Source organism: Falco naumanni, chromosome 1, assembly GCF_017639655.2.
Source record: "Falco naumanni isolate bFalNau1 chromosome 1, bFalNau1.pat, whole genome shotgun sequence".
Classification (NCBI taxonomy): Eukaryota; Metazoa; Chordata; class Aves; order Falconiformes; family Falconidae; genus Falco; species Falco naumanni.
This window is the reverse complement of record NC_054054.1, coordinates 119257641-119273163: the sequence shown is the minus strand read 5'-3', so window position 1 is coordinate 119273163 and position 15523 is coordinate 119257641. Positions and strand designations below refer to the sequence as shown.

The window sequence follows — 15523 nt, the reverse complement described above, 5'->3', positions numbered from 1 at the left end:
AGGTCTTTGGCAGGTGGGAAAGTGATTCAGCAAAACCCAATTTAACTGCTCTTTCTCCTCACACAGACTCTGCTGTAACAGTAGAAGATGATGGTATCAAGACCCAGCTGTTCAAGCTCACTACCAGTGTCAGCTTTTCCTATGTCAACCCTGCCTGGAAAATCTTTCTGCGCAAAGAGGTACAGATCATTAGCTGAGGGCTGGCTATGGTGGGAGGGAACTGGTCCCACATTTGGTTAAAATATTTTTTTGTCATAGGCAGCCAGTCTGATATAAAAGCACAAAGATAGTTCTGGGAGGAGGTCACATGAGACCGGAGTCAGAGGCAGGGAAGCATCTCAAAGGGGATCCGGGTCCTACTCTGCCTTACTGGCTCTTGTGTTTCAGTTTCCTTACTCGTCCTTTCCTTTCTCTGTAAAGCACTGAGAAATCTACAAATAAAGTAAATTTGTTGTTACCTGGTGCTTTCCTATTAAAATAATACAAATGTGTTTAAAATCAAGTGTTGGAGAGTGCACTGAACTCACCAGGGTTCATCCCATGGTCTCACCACTTTACTTTTGGTCCTTCACTCCTGGTCTTTCTGTTCACATTCACAGTGTCTCTTCCCTGCCTGTCCTTGGGGATGAATTAACTTCTTTCTGGCAGTGGAGCTATTTCTGAAACATCTGTAACATCACTGTTGTTTTTATCCTCCTCTCACAGGTGTTTTACCCCAAAGAAAATTTCAGTCACCCTTATTGTCTGAACTTGCTGTGTGAACAGGTATGTACTGGTGTATGACTCAAGGCCTGTCGTCTCTCTGGGGACAAAATGCTCCGTAATTACATTGCACAAATTGCCTTTGCTTCTGCATATCCCTAGCAGTGCTGGCCTCTCCTCCAGGTCCGTTCAGTGAAGCCCCTGTTCACTCCTCTCTGAAACTCAGTCTGTTTAACAGCTTTGGATACTCCAGCATAATCAGATGAATCAGATGTGGTCTTTTCAGTGGAAGCCTCTCAGTTTCCTTCCTTTGCAGATCATGCGTGACACTTTCTCTGATTCCTGCTTTCGGATCTCCAGGGAAGAGAAGCGCAAGATGAAAGACCTGCTAAGTAATTAACAGCCCCATCATCCCTTCCTCCCTGTGCCCATCCCAGATTTTGATTTGAAATGAGAAACCATCCTCCAAGCCCTTTCAGGCAGGACTTAGGGCAGAGGAGGAATGTTTGTCACTGCAGCAAGAAAGCACATTTGTGTGTGCTGTGTAGTGCAGTGTAGGAATGTTTGTTTACTCTAAATTTACCCTGAAATTTCTCTGGGCCAGAAAAACTGAGTTCTGGTATGTTTATTGTGGGAAGAGGAAACTGAAGCCCAAGGATGGAATTTTGAGTTGCCCTAAAATCCAACTGTCGTATTTGACAAGAGCTCCATGGAGAGGGGGAGAGAAAATAGTAGTAGACTGGTGTGTGCAAAATAATTTGGTATCCTTTCGCCTCTGCATGTTGTTTGCTGCACTGTAATCACTGAGGGGGACTGGTGTGAATGAGTCCCTGGCCAGAGGGAGACTTGGCCATCTCTGTCTTACTAAGAAATTATCTGTTTTGTAACCCTGGTAGTGGAGTTCCGGGTTGGCAACAATGTCCAGTCCATTCAGGAGGATGCGATAAAGAAGAGGATTGTACTGGCTGCTCGGGATAACTGGGCTAACTATTTCTCTCGCCTTTTCCCAGTTCATGTGAGTCTTAATTTTCTCAAGACCTTGGGCTTGCTTTAGCTGTGTGGCTTTAGTTCACCTGGGATCTCTTTCTGTCTCCCTGCCTGGCCACACATCAGTCATTCTTCTGTGCCTTATGTACTTCTCTGGGTTTGACACCTCTGTCAGCCCAGGTCCTCCTTCATGGTCATGTGGTAGCATCTTCTTCCCCTGTTGCATCCTGTCCAGATGCTTTGATGCTCTCTGCTGCACTTCTCTTACAGGGGGAAGGGGGAAGCGATGTCCAGATCCTGGGTGTTTCTCACCGGGGCTTGCAGCTGCTGAAGGTGGTGAAAGCAGCTGGCTATAATCCTGAACACCTGAAGATTCTTCACAGCTACAGGTGAGCAAAAGGACACTAGTTGCTGCAGGATAATTTGTCACTTGCAGGATGCTTTCAGAGTGTTAGGAGGCAAACTGAGCGAGTGAGCTGAATATTTCCTGGTTGTGCTGTGCTATCTAGGACTGTCCTAAGCTAGTTGTGACTCACTGACCCTCCTTCTAATGAGTTTGGCCATTCCCTTTCCTTCCTATCTTGTGCTTTGCTTACGCTATGTGAGTGCTAGGTGAGAGTCAGCTCCATGCACGTCATCACAAGACAGGTCCTCAGAGTGGTATGATGAAAGCCATGAGCAGCCTATGGTGCTGTTACTGTTGTAACACAGTGCTGGTGAAAGGCCACCCTCTGGAGCATGCTGAGGCCTGTCTCCGTTCTCAGTCCTTGGAATGAGCTCCCACCCCCATGAGCTGTGTCCTTAGCTCTGGCAGAAGGAGCCTGAGGATGAAGGCTGTGTTCTCAGCTTTGCAGATGTGCTGTCAGTGGAACTGAAGGGCAACAATGCCCTGGAGTTCTCCCTGAAGACAGAGCAGCTCTTCCTGCGTTCTCCAAAGGCTCTGTGCATCAAGGCCATGGTGGAACTCTTCCTCCAGGAGCTGAGGCAGGTGAGGGAGTGGCTGCAGCGCAGTAGGGAATGGTGGTTTCCCACCTGGACCTGAGAGTGTCCATGGGATTAAATGGTCTGAGTCCTTCACATCCTGGGGATGAGATTTGACCCCCCCTGTCGCTTTTTCCCCAGGATACCAACTACGTTGTTGCTCTGCGCAGCTACATCGTGGATGACAAGAGCCTTCTTAGCTTCAAGAAGGGTGACCTCATTGAGTTACTGCCCATGCAGGGCATGGAGCCAGGTGAGGGAATTTGTTGAGATTTGCAGGAAAGGTGGGGACTGCATCCAAGGGCCTGCTGTACCCATGGTGCCCAGATGCTCTACATGCTGCTGTTGAGTAAACCAGAGGAAAGCAGGCTGTGAAGGGCTGGCACAGCCAGCATTTAGCTCTGCCACTCTCTGACGGCAGCCCACCTTGTTCCAGCTGCCATAGTTATAGGGGATGTTATCATAGGAGGCAGGAAAACCTAGTCAGTCTGATGCTCTCCTTTGCCGCTAGAATGCTTGACTGCTCGTTTCTCTTGGTAACTGCCATGGTTCCAGGCTTTTTCTCCCTTGTTTCTGTAGGCTGGCAGTTCGGCTCCACTGGTGGCCGCTGTGGTATTTTCCCCACCAGCCTGGTGCAATTGGCCGCAGCCCCTGATTACCTCAGCACCAGCATGGGGAGATGTGGAGGGTGGCAGAAGAGCGTGCAAGCTTCCCTGGAGAGCAGGAACACTAGCAGGGAGGTGACGGTGAGTTATCCTTGGGGAAATTCTAGGGGCATATGGCTGAGCTCTGTGGAAGCTGCCAGGGTGGGTCCATGGCCCGGGTAGCATCTGACCTCCTAGGCTAGAGGGAAGATGACTGCTTAAGCCTTGCAGATGCAGACCTCAAATACTGTAGTGGGAAGGGGAGGCACCACACACAGATGAGGTCTGGCAGGTGAGAATATGTGCTGCAGTTCCTCAGCTGACTTTTTAGGGTGGGTTTGGGGGCTGTCCCTGCAGAGTTCTGTTCCCAGCCTGACATCAGAACCCAACAGCATCATGCTAGTCCCTGCTGGTGATCATTATACCATGATGGACTTCGCTATAGCCTACTTCCGAGATGCTCAGTTCATGTGAGTAGGCTGTGGTCCTTCCTGAACAGGCATACATATGGCCTGACACACACCAAGCCGTATCTAGGGATATTTCTTGGATTGTATGTTCCCTCTCCTCTGTCTAGGCAGGGATTGAAGGGGACATCTGCTGAAAAGAAGAGTGTAGCTGACCTGGTCCAGCACACTAAGGTGAGCCCAGTCTCTCCCCATGGCTACAGCCAGAATCCCAGCTCCAGTATTGTCTCTGGCTTTGTCCCCACATAGCGAAAATGCAGAGAGCAGATCCTTGGCTGCAGTCTCTGGAGAAGTGTAGGTGCCCCTTAGTCTTCAGTGCTACCTGCAAGATACTGGGAGCTTGTGTCTTCTTGTGAAGGCTGCCTCCCCAGTTTACCCTTGTATTCTGGCCCTGTAGGTCCCAATCCAGGCATCTTTGCTCCGGTACTCTGACAGTGAGCTGAACGAGCTTGCTACAAAGAACTTCAAGAGTAAGTACCTCCCTAGGACACGATACCGCAGAGGCTGGAGCAGGGGTGAGTGGGATGGCCTTGGTGGCCACACATGGGCACACGGGCCCCAGGGCGGGGAATGAAGACTGTGAAAGGAGAGCTCGTTCTAAGGCATTTCTGCAGCTAATAACCACCTGTGTCCATACTGAAAGTGTCCAACAAAATGCACTTTGCCTTGAGTAAAAAGTGTCCAAGAACACACCCTGCCTGGGCTGATGTCCCACTGACCACATGTGTCCAATGCAAGTCTTGTAATAGCCTGTGAGAGGCAGAAAAGCTTTTAGGACATTTTCTAGTCTACTGCCTGCCGTGTGGCAGGATCACCTCTGCTTAGACCTGAACACTAGCTTTTGCTTTGCAGCTCTGATGCGGTTCATGGGAGATCAACCGAAACTCAAGAACCAGAATGAGGTTGAATGCATCTATGAAATCCTTCAGGTTTGTGACCTTCCCCTGGGCAAGGTGCTGAAGCACTGATGGGAATGAAGGGCCAAGACCTCACTGGGAAGGGCGAGGGCAGGGAGAGTCATAATGCAACCTCCTATGAGAGAAAGGGAGCAGAAATGGAAAGGCTGATTAAAAAACATGGCAGGGAGGGGTTGCATGTAAATGGATCACTGCCTGGATGAGAGCACAACGAGCCTCTCCTCTGGGCTAGATAACACTGGAGACCAGGGGCTGCAACACCCAAACTTTAAGCCAAATTGACAGAGCTCTGAAGCTGGGAGAGAGAGGGCACAGAGATGACCTCAGGCCTCTCTGATGCTCTCTTCCCATCTCTGATGCTGTCTTCTCTCCAAATGCAGCTGTGCAAGGAGAAGGAGAGCTTCCATGATGAGGTCTACTGCCAGGTCATCAAACAGGTCACCCAGAACCCAAACCAGTGAGTACCAGCACCTTCAGATCCTGTGCATGCACAGCTTGGGGGGAACCCTCTGCCTCACTGCATGGACACCAGTTGCTGAGCGCTCAGGAAATCAAGCCAGTCACTGGGTTTGGCATTTTCACTTCAATGGATGTTTGTCTTTGTATTTCTGGCTGCTGATACATCTGGGCTGTGGTAAACATTCCTGGTAGCTCCTGGTAGTGGTGCTGTTCAGAGCCCCAATTTCCTCATCACAGCCCAAGGGAACTGACACAACAGTTAGGGACTGGCTTGACCCCACGCTGCCCTGCGATACAGCAGCAGTGGCATCAGAGTAGCTTTGACTGTTCCCTTTCTTTGTTTGCTGTTAGAATAACTGAATCAATCCCTTCCTCAGCATAAGAAACCTCTGACCAAGCGCTGCCACTTGGTTTTCTGCCACCTGCCATAGATGTTCAAAAGGACAGAGGCTCGCTTTGAGCTGCTTGGTGTAGGAATTATCTTATTCCAAGTGCCCACAGTTCTTTCTGTTCTACAGGGACAGCGTGCTGCGTGGTTGGTTGCTCCTAAACCTGCTAACTGGGTACTTCCTCCCTTCTAACATCCTCATGCCCTATGCCACCAAATTTCTGCAGCTAGCCAGCAGCGATCCATCTAGCACCCACCAGGGTATGACTGTTTCTGTGTCCTGTAAAATAAATGTCTGCCCCCTTGTTACTAAGGCCCAGTAGTCAAGGAAAGAAGACAGGATCCAGGTGGGAAAATGGGTCCAGTGGGAAAATCTCCCTTATCCTGTTAGGCAGGAGAAATGAGCGGGGTACCGAGGGAGCTGAGCCTGCAGGCAAGAGTCAGCGGTCAGCTTTGTGTCTCTAGTCTTTCTCTTTGCAGAGGTTATTTCCCATTGCATCTTTGCCCAGGCAAGGTGGAATTGTGTCTCAGAAGCTTAGCTTAGCCCTGTGGCTTGGGCCCAGTTTGACAGCTAGACCCTGGGGGAAAGGCAGTCTGTGATCTTCCAGGGTCATCAGCTCTGAGGTATTTGGGTTGGAATCCTGCCAGAGAAGAGGGTTCTAGTTCTCCCACCCTGTCATGCCCCTGTACTCCTGCTGTCTGGGGCTGGCCTCTCATGATCTGGATGTGTCCTGGCAGAGTGGGAGATGAGGTCAAGTCTTTTTGCTCTCCTAGCAGCAGCCCTGGGTTAAATTCAACACAGCCAGGATGACCCAGCACCACAGGACACAATGCTTATTCCTCTGTTTGGCTCGGCACACGAAGCTTTTTCTTTTTCCGGCAGACATAGCCAAGATCTGTCAGAGCAACCTGCGGAAAAATTTCATGTATGGGGGCCGTCGCCACCTTCCTTTCCCGGTGGAGATAGAGGCATTGCTGGTATTGAGGGGCAGAGAAGTGGGGATACTGGGAAGAGAGGGAGGGCAGGGGCTTGCCGGGAGGTGCTACGTGCAGTGTTTTACAGGGGTGGTTAGTGTTCCAAGAAGGGAAATGAAGCGTGTGTCTGCAAGGGGATTGGGAGGTGCCATGCCATGGAGTAGGCAGGGACATGGGCAGGGAGGAGGCAGGTACGATGGGCAAGCAGTGGAAGGCAGAGATGAGGATGAAGAGGGAGTGAAAATTGTGGGGCTGATGGGATCTCGCATGTCTTGCTGCCTAAAGACTGTTTTGCAGAAGGGGCACAGTGCCCGCCGGCTAGCGATACTGATGCCTGGAGGCATGGAATACCTCACTAGAATCAAGACATTCACGGTGAGTTTTCTGCTTTGAATTTCGTTGTTGATCTGAACTCTGAGCCTCACCAGGGAACTCCCTCATCTGCCAAAACTTTGGGCTTGGCCCGTGCTTCCCACAGCCCTGTGACAGTTTCCCACTCGCTTCCCAGGAATCCCTGTAGCAGCGTATCTCTGCAGGGCTTGCACAATGCTGGGATGCCTCACCAGCTCAGAATCATGGAATCATAAAATCCTTTTTGGTTGCTGCTTTGTGCGATGGCCAGAGCCATACTGCTGCCCTCCAGCAGGCCCAGCATGTCTAACTGCTCTGGGATGCTTTCGGGCTTGCCTGGCCATGGTATTTATTTGCTTCTTTCCTTGCTTCAGGTGGCCAAGGAGCTCTTGCAGGAGATCTGTGAGCAGATGGGGGCAGGTGAACAGGAAGAGATCTGGGAATTTGTTCTTTTTGCCAGCAGGAGCAACAGCCATAATCTCGGCAAGTAGAGACTAGCATCTAGCTTTGTTCTTAAAGTGGTTTTTCCAACAGGGAGTACCACAGCTACTGTTCCAAGTAGTTCCCCCACCCTTGCTGGCTCTGAGAATGTTCCTCTTCAGCAGTTTCCCTCTGTACTAGGGTTAAGGACTGCGCCTTCTCGGGGGCTGTGTTGCTTGTTTCTGAAAGAGATGCGTCTGTCTGTGTGGGTCCGTGTCCTGCAGAATGGCTTATGCCTGGAGTTGGCAGGGCAGGGTGGCACAGCGCTGTGCAGGAAGGCTCCTGTCCCAGGCCATGGAGCTCAGCCCACTGTCTTGGCACTGAGTGACCACCCTCTCTCTGCATAAACATGTAGATAAAACTGTGAGGCCGATAAGATCGGAGGAGTATCTTCATGATTACCTGCTGGAGGACAAGTTGGTCACTGTGACTTTACGCAGGCTCATCTGGAGGACACCTCTGCACTTTGAGAATAAAATTTATACTGATGTCCATTATGGACAGGTAAGCAACAAGGCCAGCGTGTGCCACCAGGAACCTCCCTAGCGAGGGCTCCCTAGCAGGGGTGGAGTTAAGTGTAAGGGCAAAGGGCATGTCCCAAGGGAGCTGAAGAAGCGGGAGGGCTTTGGCTAATCAGCTTTGTATGCCGTTTCTGGGAATGACTAATAACTGAACTTATGGAATGCAAGGAAGGCAGTGCGCCTGGAGCCCTAGCCTATGAGCTGTACTGTTCCAGACGTGGTTTCTGCAGTTCCGCATGCTCTTCCCAAGCCCAGAAAACCTTTGCTTTTGTGTTACCCGCCTGAGCTGGATGTGTTATCGGCGAGGTGGGATGTGGGTCTCTGCAGCCTGGCACTGCCCAGACCTGCCTGCACCCTCCGGTAGGTGTAAGAAAGGCCTCTTTGCTGTGCTGTCCCTCAGGTGCAGTGGGATTACCTGAACGGCAGGATACTGCTGAGCCGCAGTAAGGAAATGGAGATCGAGGTGGGCGTTTTGGCAGTGCTCCAGCACTGGGCCAATACAGAGCAGCAGAACTCTGTTCCCTCCAGGTATGTCTCCAGGTGGGCCTCTATCTCTGATGGCCAGTGCCACAGGGGTTAGGGGTAGGTGCCTGAATTCGTCTCTGGATGACTGAGGAATGGACAGTTCTAGAGAACATAAGCTACTAATTAACATCACTTAGTGACTGACTTCTGCCCATAATCAAGAAAATTTACCTCCTGTTCACATTCTTAATGTTGACTGTCTCTGATCCACATTTCCTTTTCTGACTCCTCCTAAGCTGAGGGTCATGAGGGTGCCGTGGGCATTTCTTTTGACTGCCATCCATGTGTCTGTAATCCCAAGGGAGCACATGAGTTTATAGCTGGGACGAATGCTCCTTTGTTCTTTCTCACAAATCCCAGAGTTTTCAACCCTGAGCACCTGAAATTTGTAGTGAGATGCCTAGTAGGAATGAAAATGTCCCTGTGTGCTGGAAAGCTTCTGTGCTGCAGCCCTGAGCTGTATTTTCATGCTCCTTCCTTCCTGTAGCCTTACAGACTTTTGACTCAGAGTCAAGGTAATGTCTCCACCAGCTCCTCTTCCAGCACCAGCAGCAGGGGGTGACGGCACAACCCTGCTGGGAATGGGGAGCTCTGTGTAGCGCTTCGGTCACACAGGAGCAAGACAGGGTTAGAGTAAGGTGGTGTCCAGCTGAGGCTGCCTGCGAAAGAAACGCCTTGTGGCTTTACTTCCAGGCTACACTCCTCGCTTGAAGAGTTGTCTCCAGAAAGGTGGGATTTCTCCCAGTGCACTAGTCAGTGGTGCACAGCCGCCTTCTCTGTGGAAAATGGTGGTCTCACTGTCTGGTGTTTCCTTCCACATTACCCAGTTCAGAAACGACCTGTTGTGCCCTTCCTCTCTCCCTCCACCCTTGCCCCCAGCCATGTACTTGAAAACTGTTGCCACATCCTCTCCTTCCTCCTAATTCCCCTGGGCTGATTTTTTGATTTTAGCTGGGCAGGGGGTGACTTAGTATCTGCTTGTTGGCACAGGGAGGAGCTGAAGGAGTACACACCAAAGACCCTGCAGTCCTCCATCAATCCCCAGTCTCTGCAGGACCACGTTGGCATGCTGCTGAGAACCAAGCAGCCCCTCCAGCCACTGGATGCAAAAATTCAGTTCATAGGTGAGGAGACATCCAGATCTGCTTGCCTCGTCTATCCTGAGCATGACAGCAGCTGCTCCGAATGCGCTTTTGGGACACTTCATGATTTTGGCAAGGATCCTTGGAGCCTGGAGTAGGCCATGACATAGCATTCCCTAGACTGGCACTTGTTCTCTAGCATGGTGGTCATGGGAGAAGTTCCACCTCTGTTGTAGAAATCTGCAGTAGATTTTCAGAGCTCTGTGCAAGTTGTGTTTTAGTTGATATTCTGGCTGCATGTCTGTTTGCTGGTCAGAAAAAGAACAGGGCGTCTATTCAGGCTGCTCAGACTGCTGAGAATTGAGCCAGGGGGGGGGGAGGGAGAACTTGTCAATCTTACTGTTTCGTGTAGAAAAGCTTGGGAACTCTTGCAGCTTTTGACCACCTTAGGTTGGTGCAGTGGATCGCTGGCTGGAAGCTGCTGCCTGAAAAGCCACCTTTTGCTTTCTTACAGAGCATGTGATGAAATTGCCTTTCTTTGGCTACAACATCTACTTTGTAAAGAGAGTCAGTGATGACACAATCCCTGTGCCCTGTTTCTTTGGCGTGAATAAAGAAGAGATCATTGTGGTGGATGGCACCACCCAGGTATGCCAGACAATTCCTCCCTAGAGTCTGGAGCCCTGATGTCTGTCAGATATTAACTTTGACTTTTAGAACTTGTGCAGGAAGAGACTGCATTTACCTGCGTCACAGCCACTCAAACAACAGCCCTAGCCCAAAGCAAGTGACACGAGCGGTACAACAGTTAGTACTGCTGTGTGCTCTTTTCTCAGTCCAGTGATCACGCTGAGCAGTAAAGCAAAGTGCAGGTCACGTTCCCTTTTGCCCAGTCTTGCTGGAGTTCTAGGGACATGCTGTCAGCAGGAGCCTGTCCCGTGTTCTGTACACACGGCTGTGCGTCCCAGGCCTTCTCTCAACTTTCAACAGGCTCTTGAGGTGAATCCTCCTTGGTGAGAATCAGATGGCTTTATCTGCAAGGGCCGCACCAGAAAGCGTTTTGTGGCTTTTCTCCTTATACAGGCAGTCTCCTGCGTCATTCCGTTGAAGGAGCTGCAGAAGATGCGAACGCTGCAGCCTGTCTCTGACGGTGGGCTTCCCGGCATAGAACTGAACTACGGCTCGGCTGCCAGCCCCAAGGCCATGTGGCTTGAACTGTCACAGGTGAGACCAGCGTGGACCCACAGGTTCCCCCAGCAGTTCAGAAACTGCCCTCAACCGCCCAGCTGAGCCTCTGCTAACAGACAGTGCTACTGCTCTCTCGTCCCAGAGCACTGCATTTCCTGGGCCCCAAAGTGCAGATTTGTCCCAGCATGCACCCAATAATTATGGAAAGCGATTTATGGGAATATTTAATGATGAGAAGCAGCCATTTCTGGGGCAGAGAATGACTGATGTGGATTTGTGTTTTGACAGGCTAAAGAAATGTACCACACGATTGTTGTCATCCTGGATAGAAGAGAGTTGCAGCACTAGAGCCTGGGAGGAGGAGAATGACCAAGTGAAACGGCACTGTCCTCCCTTCCTTGGGCTTGTTCAGTGCTCCCTGCCCTGTCTTCTGGAGAGGACTCTCCCGAAAGACACCCCTGACGTCAGGCAGTTGCTGTAAGACCGCCACTGCAGTGTGTGCTGCTGGCCTGGCCCGTGATCGCTCCCCTGCATGACCTGCCCCTCAGTCCCCCAGTGCTATTCCATGACCCAACGCATGCCGTGGCTAACGCCACCAGACACGCTTTCCACACCGTGGCTTTTTCCCAGCCTGTTCCAACACAGAGCAGCTGAACAGGAGCAAGTGACTGCTTCAGGCTATGCAGTGTGGGACTCCTCTCTGCTTTTTTTGATTAACACAAGCAGAGACTGATGCTTGCTGGGGATGCGTGTATGACAGTGCACAGCTGAGGCTACGAAATGACTGCACTGGCTGCTGCTGTGTTCCGTGGTGAGCTGCTTCTCTGTATTGCTATGCAAGAGGCCCTATAGCAGGATCGATGAAGCAGGAGCTTGTAGAAAGCATCTTAATTGCAAAGCAGATCAGTGTTAATATAGTTAACACATGCTGGGGTACAGATTGAGCTTCAATGGTAAGAAAGTGCACTGTTACTTGATTTTTTATTTCTTACTGACATAATTATATGCATGTGTTTCTCTGTACTATAAAGAAGTCAATCATGTCCGTGCAGCTGTCACACAAACGATGGCTCCATGCCCATGGAGGAAGCATATTTAATGGAACTTGTATTACAGCAGGGGAGAGTATCCTGGCTTGTACAAAAATGCTAATTTATTTTTAGTGCTACAGCTACCCACCGAACTGAAAAGTATCTGCATTTTAGGAGACTGCAATAAAATAATCCTGCAGAGATGGCTTGAAGCTCTGACATGACAGGTACTGGTTTACATCTAACGCGAGAAGGCTGACCTGCAGGCAGCTGGCAGAGCTTGCGGAACAGGTTGTCACTGCTGGCGGGGACGGGGACAGATCGGCGGGTGCTCAGTGCAAGCCGTGATGCCCAGCCAGCTTCCTGCTGGTCGGCTGATGCCAGCAGTAACTGCAGCATCTGCCCTGTCAGGAACTTCCCTTCACGTACTGGTTGCTGCAGCCTGTGGAGTCTAGAAACACGTTCCACCCCCTCCTCCCTTCAGCAGTGCTACTGCAAGGCTATGTAAGGCACCACAGCAACATGACAGACCTTCTTTCATGAAGTTTTCTTACAAGAATAATGATGATAGCTGGAGGTTAACTTACCCTTCTTCCCCTTCTCTTTTGCTGAGCTTTTGCTGCCTTACGTAGATGCAGAACTCACCTGGTTAGACATGCCCCACAGTGTGAGGAAACACTTTGTCGCACAACCCCGTGCCCTCACCAGCCTTTCGGGAGCCCCCTGAGTTATAAGGTAAACAAAGCATTTCTGAGTTCACCCAGGCAGCAGCCGAACTCCAGAAGCACTGAGCTCTGGATAGACAGTGACCCCACTGAAGAGGCTGATGGAACAGGAGTTTGAATGGGAAGGGAAAACAGAAGCCAGCCAGCAACAGCTGAAAAAGGCTTCTGGTAGGGCCCTTTGTCCTTCAGTGAGCAGAGCAAGCTGAAGATCTAAGTCACTTTGGAGTTAAGTGTTTCCAGGTTCTCCTTCTGGTTCCACCTGGAGAAGGCCTGCAGCTTAAAGGGCCGGAGGCATCTGCTAGCACATGCTTCCCATCCACCCCATCCCAGGGTAGCATTTCTTAGCTGTCTGTTCAGATAAGAAATGAGCTTTTATGTCTGTGTTCCCAGTGACAGAGTCTTAATGTGTCTAAGGCCAGTTTGCATGACTGAGTGGTAAGAAAAAGCTTCCAGGAAGAGGCCATAGCAGCTACAACATCGTTTTATTGTCAGTTCCGCACATACTCTTAAGTACATTTAAAAAAAAAAAAATACATCTGTTGAGTACAGTGATCCAAAAGCCTGTTTGATGGCCTCTCAGGCTGCAGATTCCTCTAGCAGCGGTAGTGCCTGAGGCCACCAGCCTCCATGGCATGGAACAAAGGCAGAACCCAACAGAAACCCACCACAAAGGACTCCTTCCAGGGAGCTGGGTTATTTCAAGCCCGCTGATACCCCAGGGTTCAGGTCCTTACATAAATATAGCAGCAGAGGCACCACAGCGGCAATTTGAGGGCCACAGCAGTACCTTAACCAGCTGTAACAGCAGCGTTGCCCTCCTATTGCAGACCGTGGGCGAGGCACAGGAAGCAGATATGGCTTTAGGGGTTACAAGCAAATGCTGGAAAAGTGTTGGCAACCTCGGTGCCACTACTGGAGAGATTAATACTGAAAAAGCATCACCGCCTAAGTTAAAGGGCAGGCAGAACTAGACAAAGTTAAAAAAAAAGTTCACATTAAAAGAAAAAGTGTCTGAGTTTCTCCACCTTCAGAAAGTAGGCACTGCCTGCATGGTAAAACCAAAACGCTCCCCTCCTGCCCTTCAAGGGAAAACATTCCATCCAGGAACTCAACCATCAAGTTTGTCATTGGCAGCCCTGAGCAAAGCATGTGAACTTGTAGCATAAGGCTTCTATTGGTAACACTGAAATAAAAACTAAGAGACGGGGGAGCAAGGGGAGGAGCCATCTAGGAAGCAAGGTGCCGTCCCAAAGCAGAGTCCTAGTGGGGAAACCTGAGCCCCTCCCCGACTGCTGCAGGGAGCAGAGGCTGGAGGTGCCGCAGAACGCCTGAAGCAGCAGCCCCTAACCCACGCAGCAGACGCAGCCGTCACACCTCTTGGCAAGAGGTACCAGAGGGCTTCGGTGCCCCAGTTATGGGAGAAACTCCGTAAGTTCACAGAAACTGGTGTCCTGGAAGTGTGCGTCGCTAATGACAGAAGTGAGCAAAACTGCAGTGGGAAAAGAGAGCTCGCTTCTGCAGTTCCACAAACCTCTCCCTGGCTGAGTTCTTCAGGATCCCTTGGTCTCACTGCTGGAGGAAGGAAGACGGCCAACACGACGCCGGGATCAGCTCTCTGAGCTCTGCCGCTCCTGCCAGTCTCTCTCACTCTCACACCTGACCCTTGTTTTGAAAAACTCTTTGATGAGTCTCTGTGCTTCCTCCTTCACTGCAAGAGAGGAAGCACCACCTTTGAGATGACGCTTAAGACACCTGCCCCCTTTAAAGCCATCGATCCATTCAGCAGCGACAGGACCCAAGATCCCTGGCGCTCTCCCCAGCTGCCAAACTCACCAGTCTTGCGGGCAGGGTTCTGCTCTTCGGTCAGTAAGTGAGACAGGTGCCGAGCAAAGCCCTTAAACAGATCCTGCAGGGTTGGGGAAGACAAAGAGCAGAAAGCAGACATCGGTTACCTCACCAGGCTGTTTCCACGTTTGTCTTGCCCCTAGCGCAGGCTGGCTGTACCACACACCGTAGATTTAGACTACAGGAGTGTTGCAAACCTGCAAATACACCTGACCCGGCAGTGCTGGAGAAGCACACGCACACACACGCTGCCTTGCGGAACATATCGGCTACACCAGAACTGAACCTGATCTGTTGCCACTCCACAGGTGGGAGTTCTTAAAAACATGCCGGAGTTTACGGTGAAAAAATGAACAATCACAAACAAGCAAGGAACCAACACGGTACCGCTCTCTATCACACACAAACCCTTTCTGGGGAGAGGCGAGTCCCTGCACCGAGGTCACTGAAACAGCACGTACCAAGCCGTGACTTGGAAATTAAATGTATCCAGATGATCTTCCCCTTCTCCCATCCCCGGATCACCAGGGAGACGCAGTCTCCTTCTGCTAAAGAGGGTCTTGAGCTGTGCCCTACCTTGGAAGCAAATTTGCCACCCTTGTAGAACGGGGTCAAATATTTGACAACGATGTCTGCTGTCTCTTTGAGGGACACGCCTTTGGTCACTGGCTGCACAGTCTTGCTGGTTCCTTCCTTATTGCACTCCGATAAGTTTGGATCAAAAGTCACCTTCTTCTTTGTTGGACCAACACTTTTGCTGTCTGGCTGAGACAGAATGGAAGATTTTGCCACTGTCCGTAGCCGCTTTGCTGCGGGACTTTCCATATCCTGGAGATGGGACAGAAGAAAACCAAACCCACCAATTCCTGTGGCAGCGTGACACTTCCAAGCAGCCACCCCCTTCTGAGAACATGAATCTTTGCAGCATCCTGCAGGCTCTCCCTGGAGCGAATACCTTGCAGGAATCCACGTAACCCGTTTTACTGTGCAGATATAATACACTATTTCTCACACAAAGGCACTTTGAGGAAAACTCTTTAAGACTACCCCACTGAGAATTACCCCGTGCTCTTATTGGGGCAGCTAATTGCTAGACCCCGTCCTATACAGGAAAAGCTGACAGGAAAAGATTTCCCAGGATATCTGCTGAGAATATGCCCCTTGGGAAGAACCAACCACATGAGGAGTGTCACACTCCTCTGCAATTTGAAAGAACAAGGAGACTACACTGTTCAGTAGAGGCAGTTACCAGCAG

At 50.7% G+C, this 15523-nt stretch overlaps 2 protein-coding genes across 6 annotated transcripts in view; one reads left to right on the top strand and one right to left on the bottom strand.

Annotated features, from left to right (window-relative positions):
- Positions 1 to 11906, top strand: part of MYO15B (myosin XVB) — a 46635-nt gene extending 34729 nt beyond the window's left edge. The window contains exons 43-64 of the mRNA XM_040590730.1: positions 67 to 179; positions 706 to 765; positions 1019 to 1094; positions 1599 to 1717; positions 1960 to 2078; positions 2536 to 2677; positions 2812 to 2923; positions 3250 to 3416; positions 3672 to 3784; positions 3892 to 3955; positions 4179 to 4251; positions 4634 to 4710; positions 5079 to 5155; positions 5676 to 5806; positions 6429 to 6895; positions 7246 to 7354; positions 7707 to 7855; positions 8273 to 8400; positions 9388 to 9521; positions 9994 to 10127; positions 10563 to 10703; positions 10956 to 11906. Of these exons, the coding sequence (XP_040446664.1) occupies positions 67 to 179; positions 706 to 765; positions 1019 to 1094; positions 1599 to 1717; positions 1960 to 2078; positions 2536 to 2677; positions 2812 to 2923; positions 3250 to 3416; positions 3672 to 3784; positions 3892 to 3955; positions 4179 to 4251; positions 4634 to 4710; positions 5079 to 5155; positions 5676 to 5806; positions 6429 to 6895; positions 7246 to 7354; positions 7707 to 7855; positions 8273 to 8400; positions 9388 to 9521; positions 9994 to 10127; positions 10563 to 10703; positions 10956 to 11015 (2765 nt within the window). The 3' untranslated portion in view covers positions 11016 to 11906. The remainder of the gene's footprint in view (positions 1 to 66; positions 180 to 705; positions 766 to 1018; positions 1095 to 1598; positions 1718 to 1959; positions 2079 to 2535; positions 2678 to 2811; positions 2924 to 3249; positions 3417 to 3671; positions 3785 to 3891; positions 3956 to 4178; positions 4252 to 4633; positions 4711 to 5078; positions 5156 to 5675; positions 5807 to 6428; positions 6896 to 7245; positions 7355 to 7706; positions 7856 to 8272; positions 8401 to 9387; positions 9522 to 9993; positions 10128 to 10562; positions 10704 to 10955) is intronic.
- A 982-nt stretch (positions 11907 to 12888) lies between these two features.
- The window catches only part of RECQL5 (RecQ like helicase 5), a 39758-nt gene continuing 37123 nt past the window's right edge, over positions 12889 to 15523 (bottom strand). For 3 of the 5 annotated variants that reach the window (XM_040581495.1, XM_040581488.1, XM_040581520.1), the window contains 3 exons: positions 14845 to 15096; positions 14257 to 14329; positions 12889 to 14152 (listed from right to left, as the gene is read on the bottom strand). In XM_040581495.1, the coding sequence (XP_040437429.1) occupies positions 14031 to 14152; positions 14257 to 14329; positions 14845 to 15096 (447 nt within the window). In that variant the 3' untranslated portion in view covers positions 12889 to 14030. The remainder of the gene's footprint in view (positions 14153 to 14256; positions 14330 to 14844; positions 15097 to 15523) is intronic. The other 2 variants (XM_040581512.1, XM_040581504.1) reach the window with 2 other exon arrangements.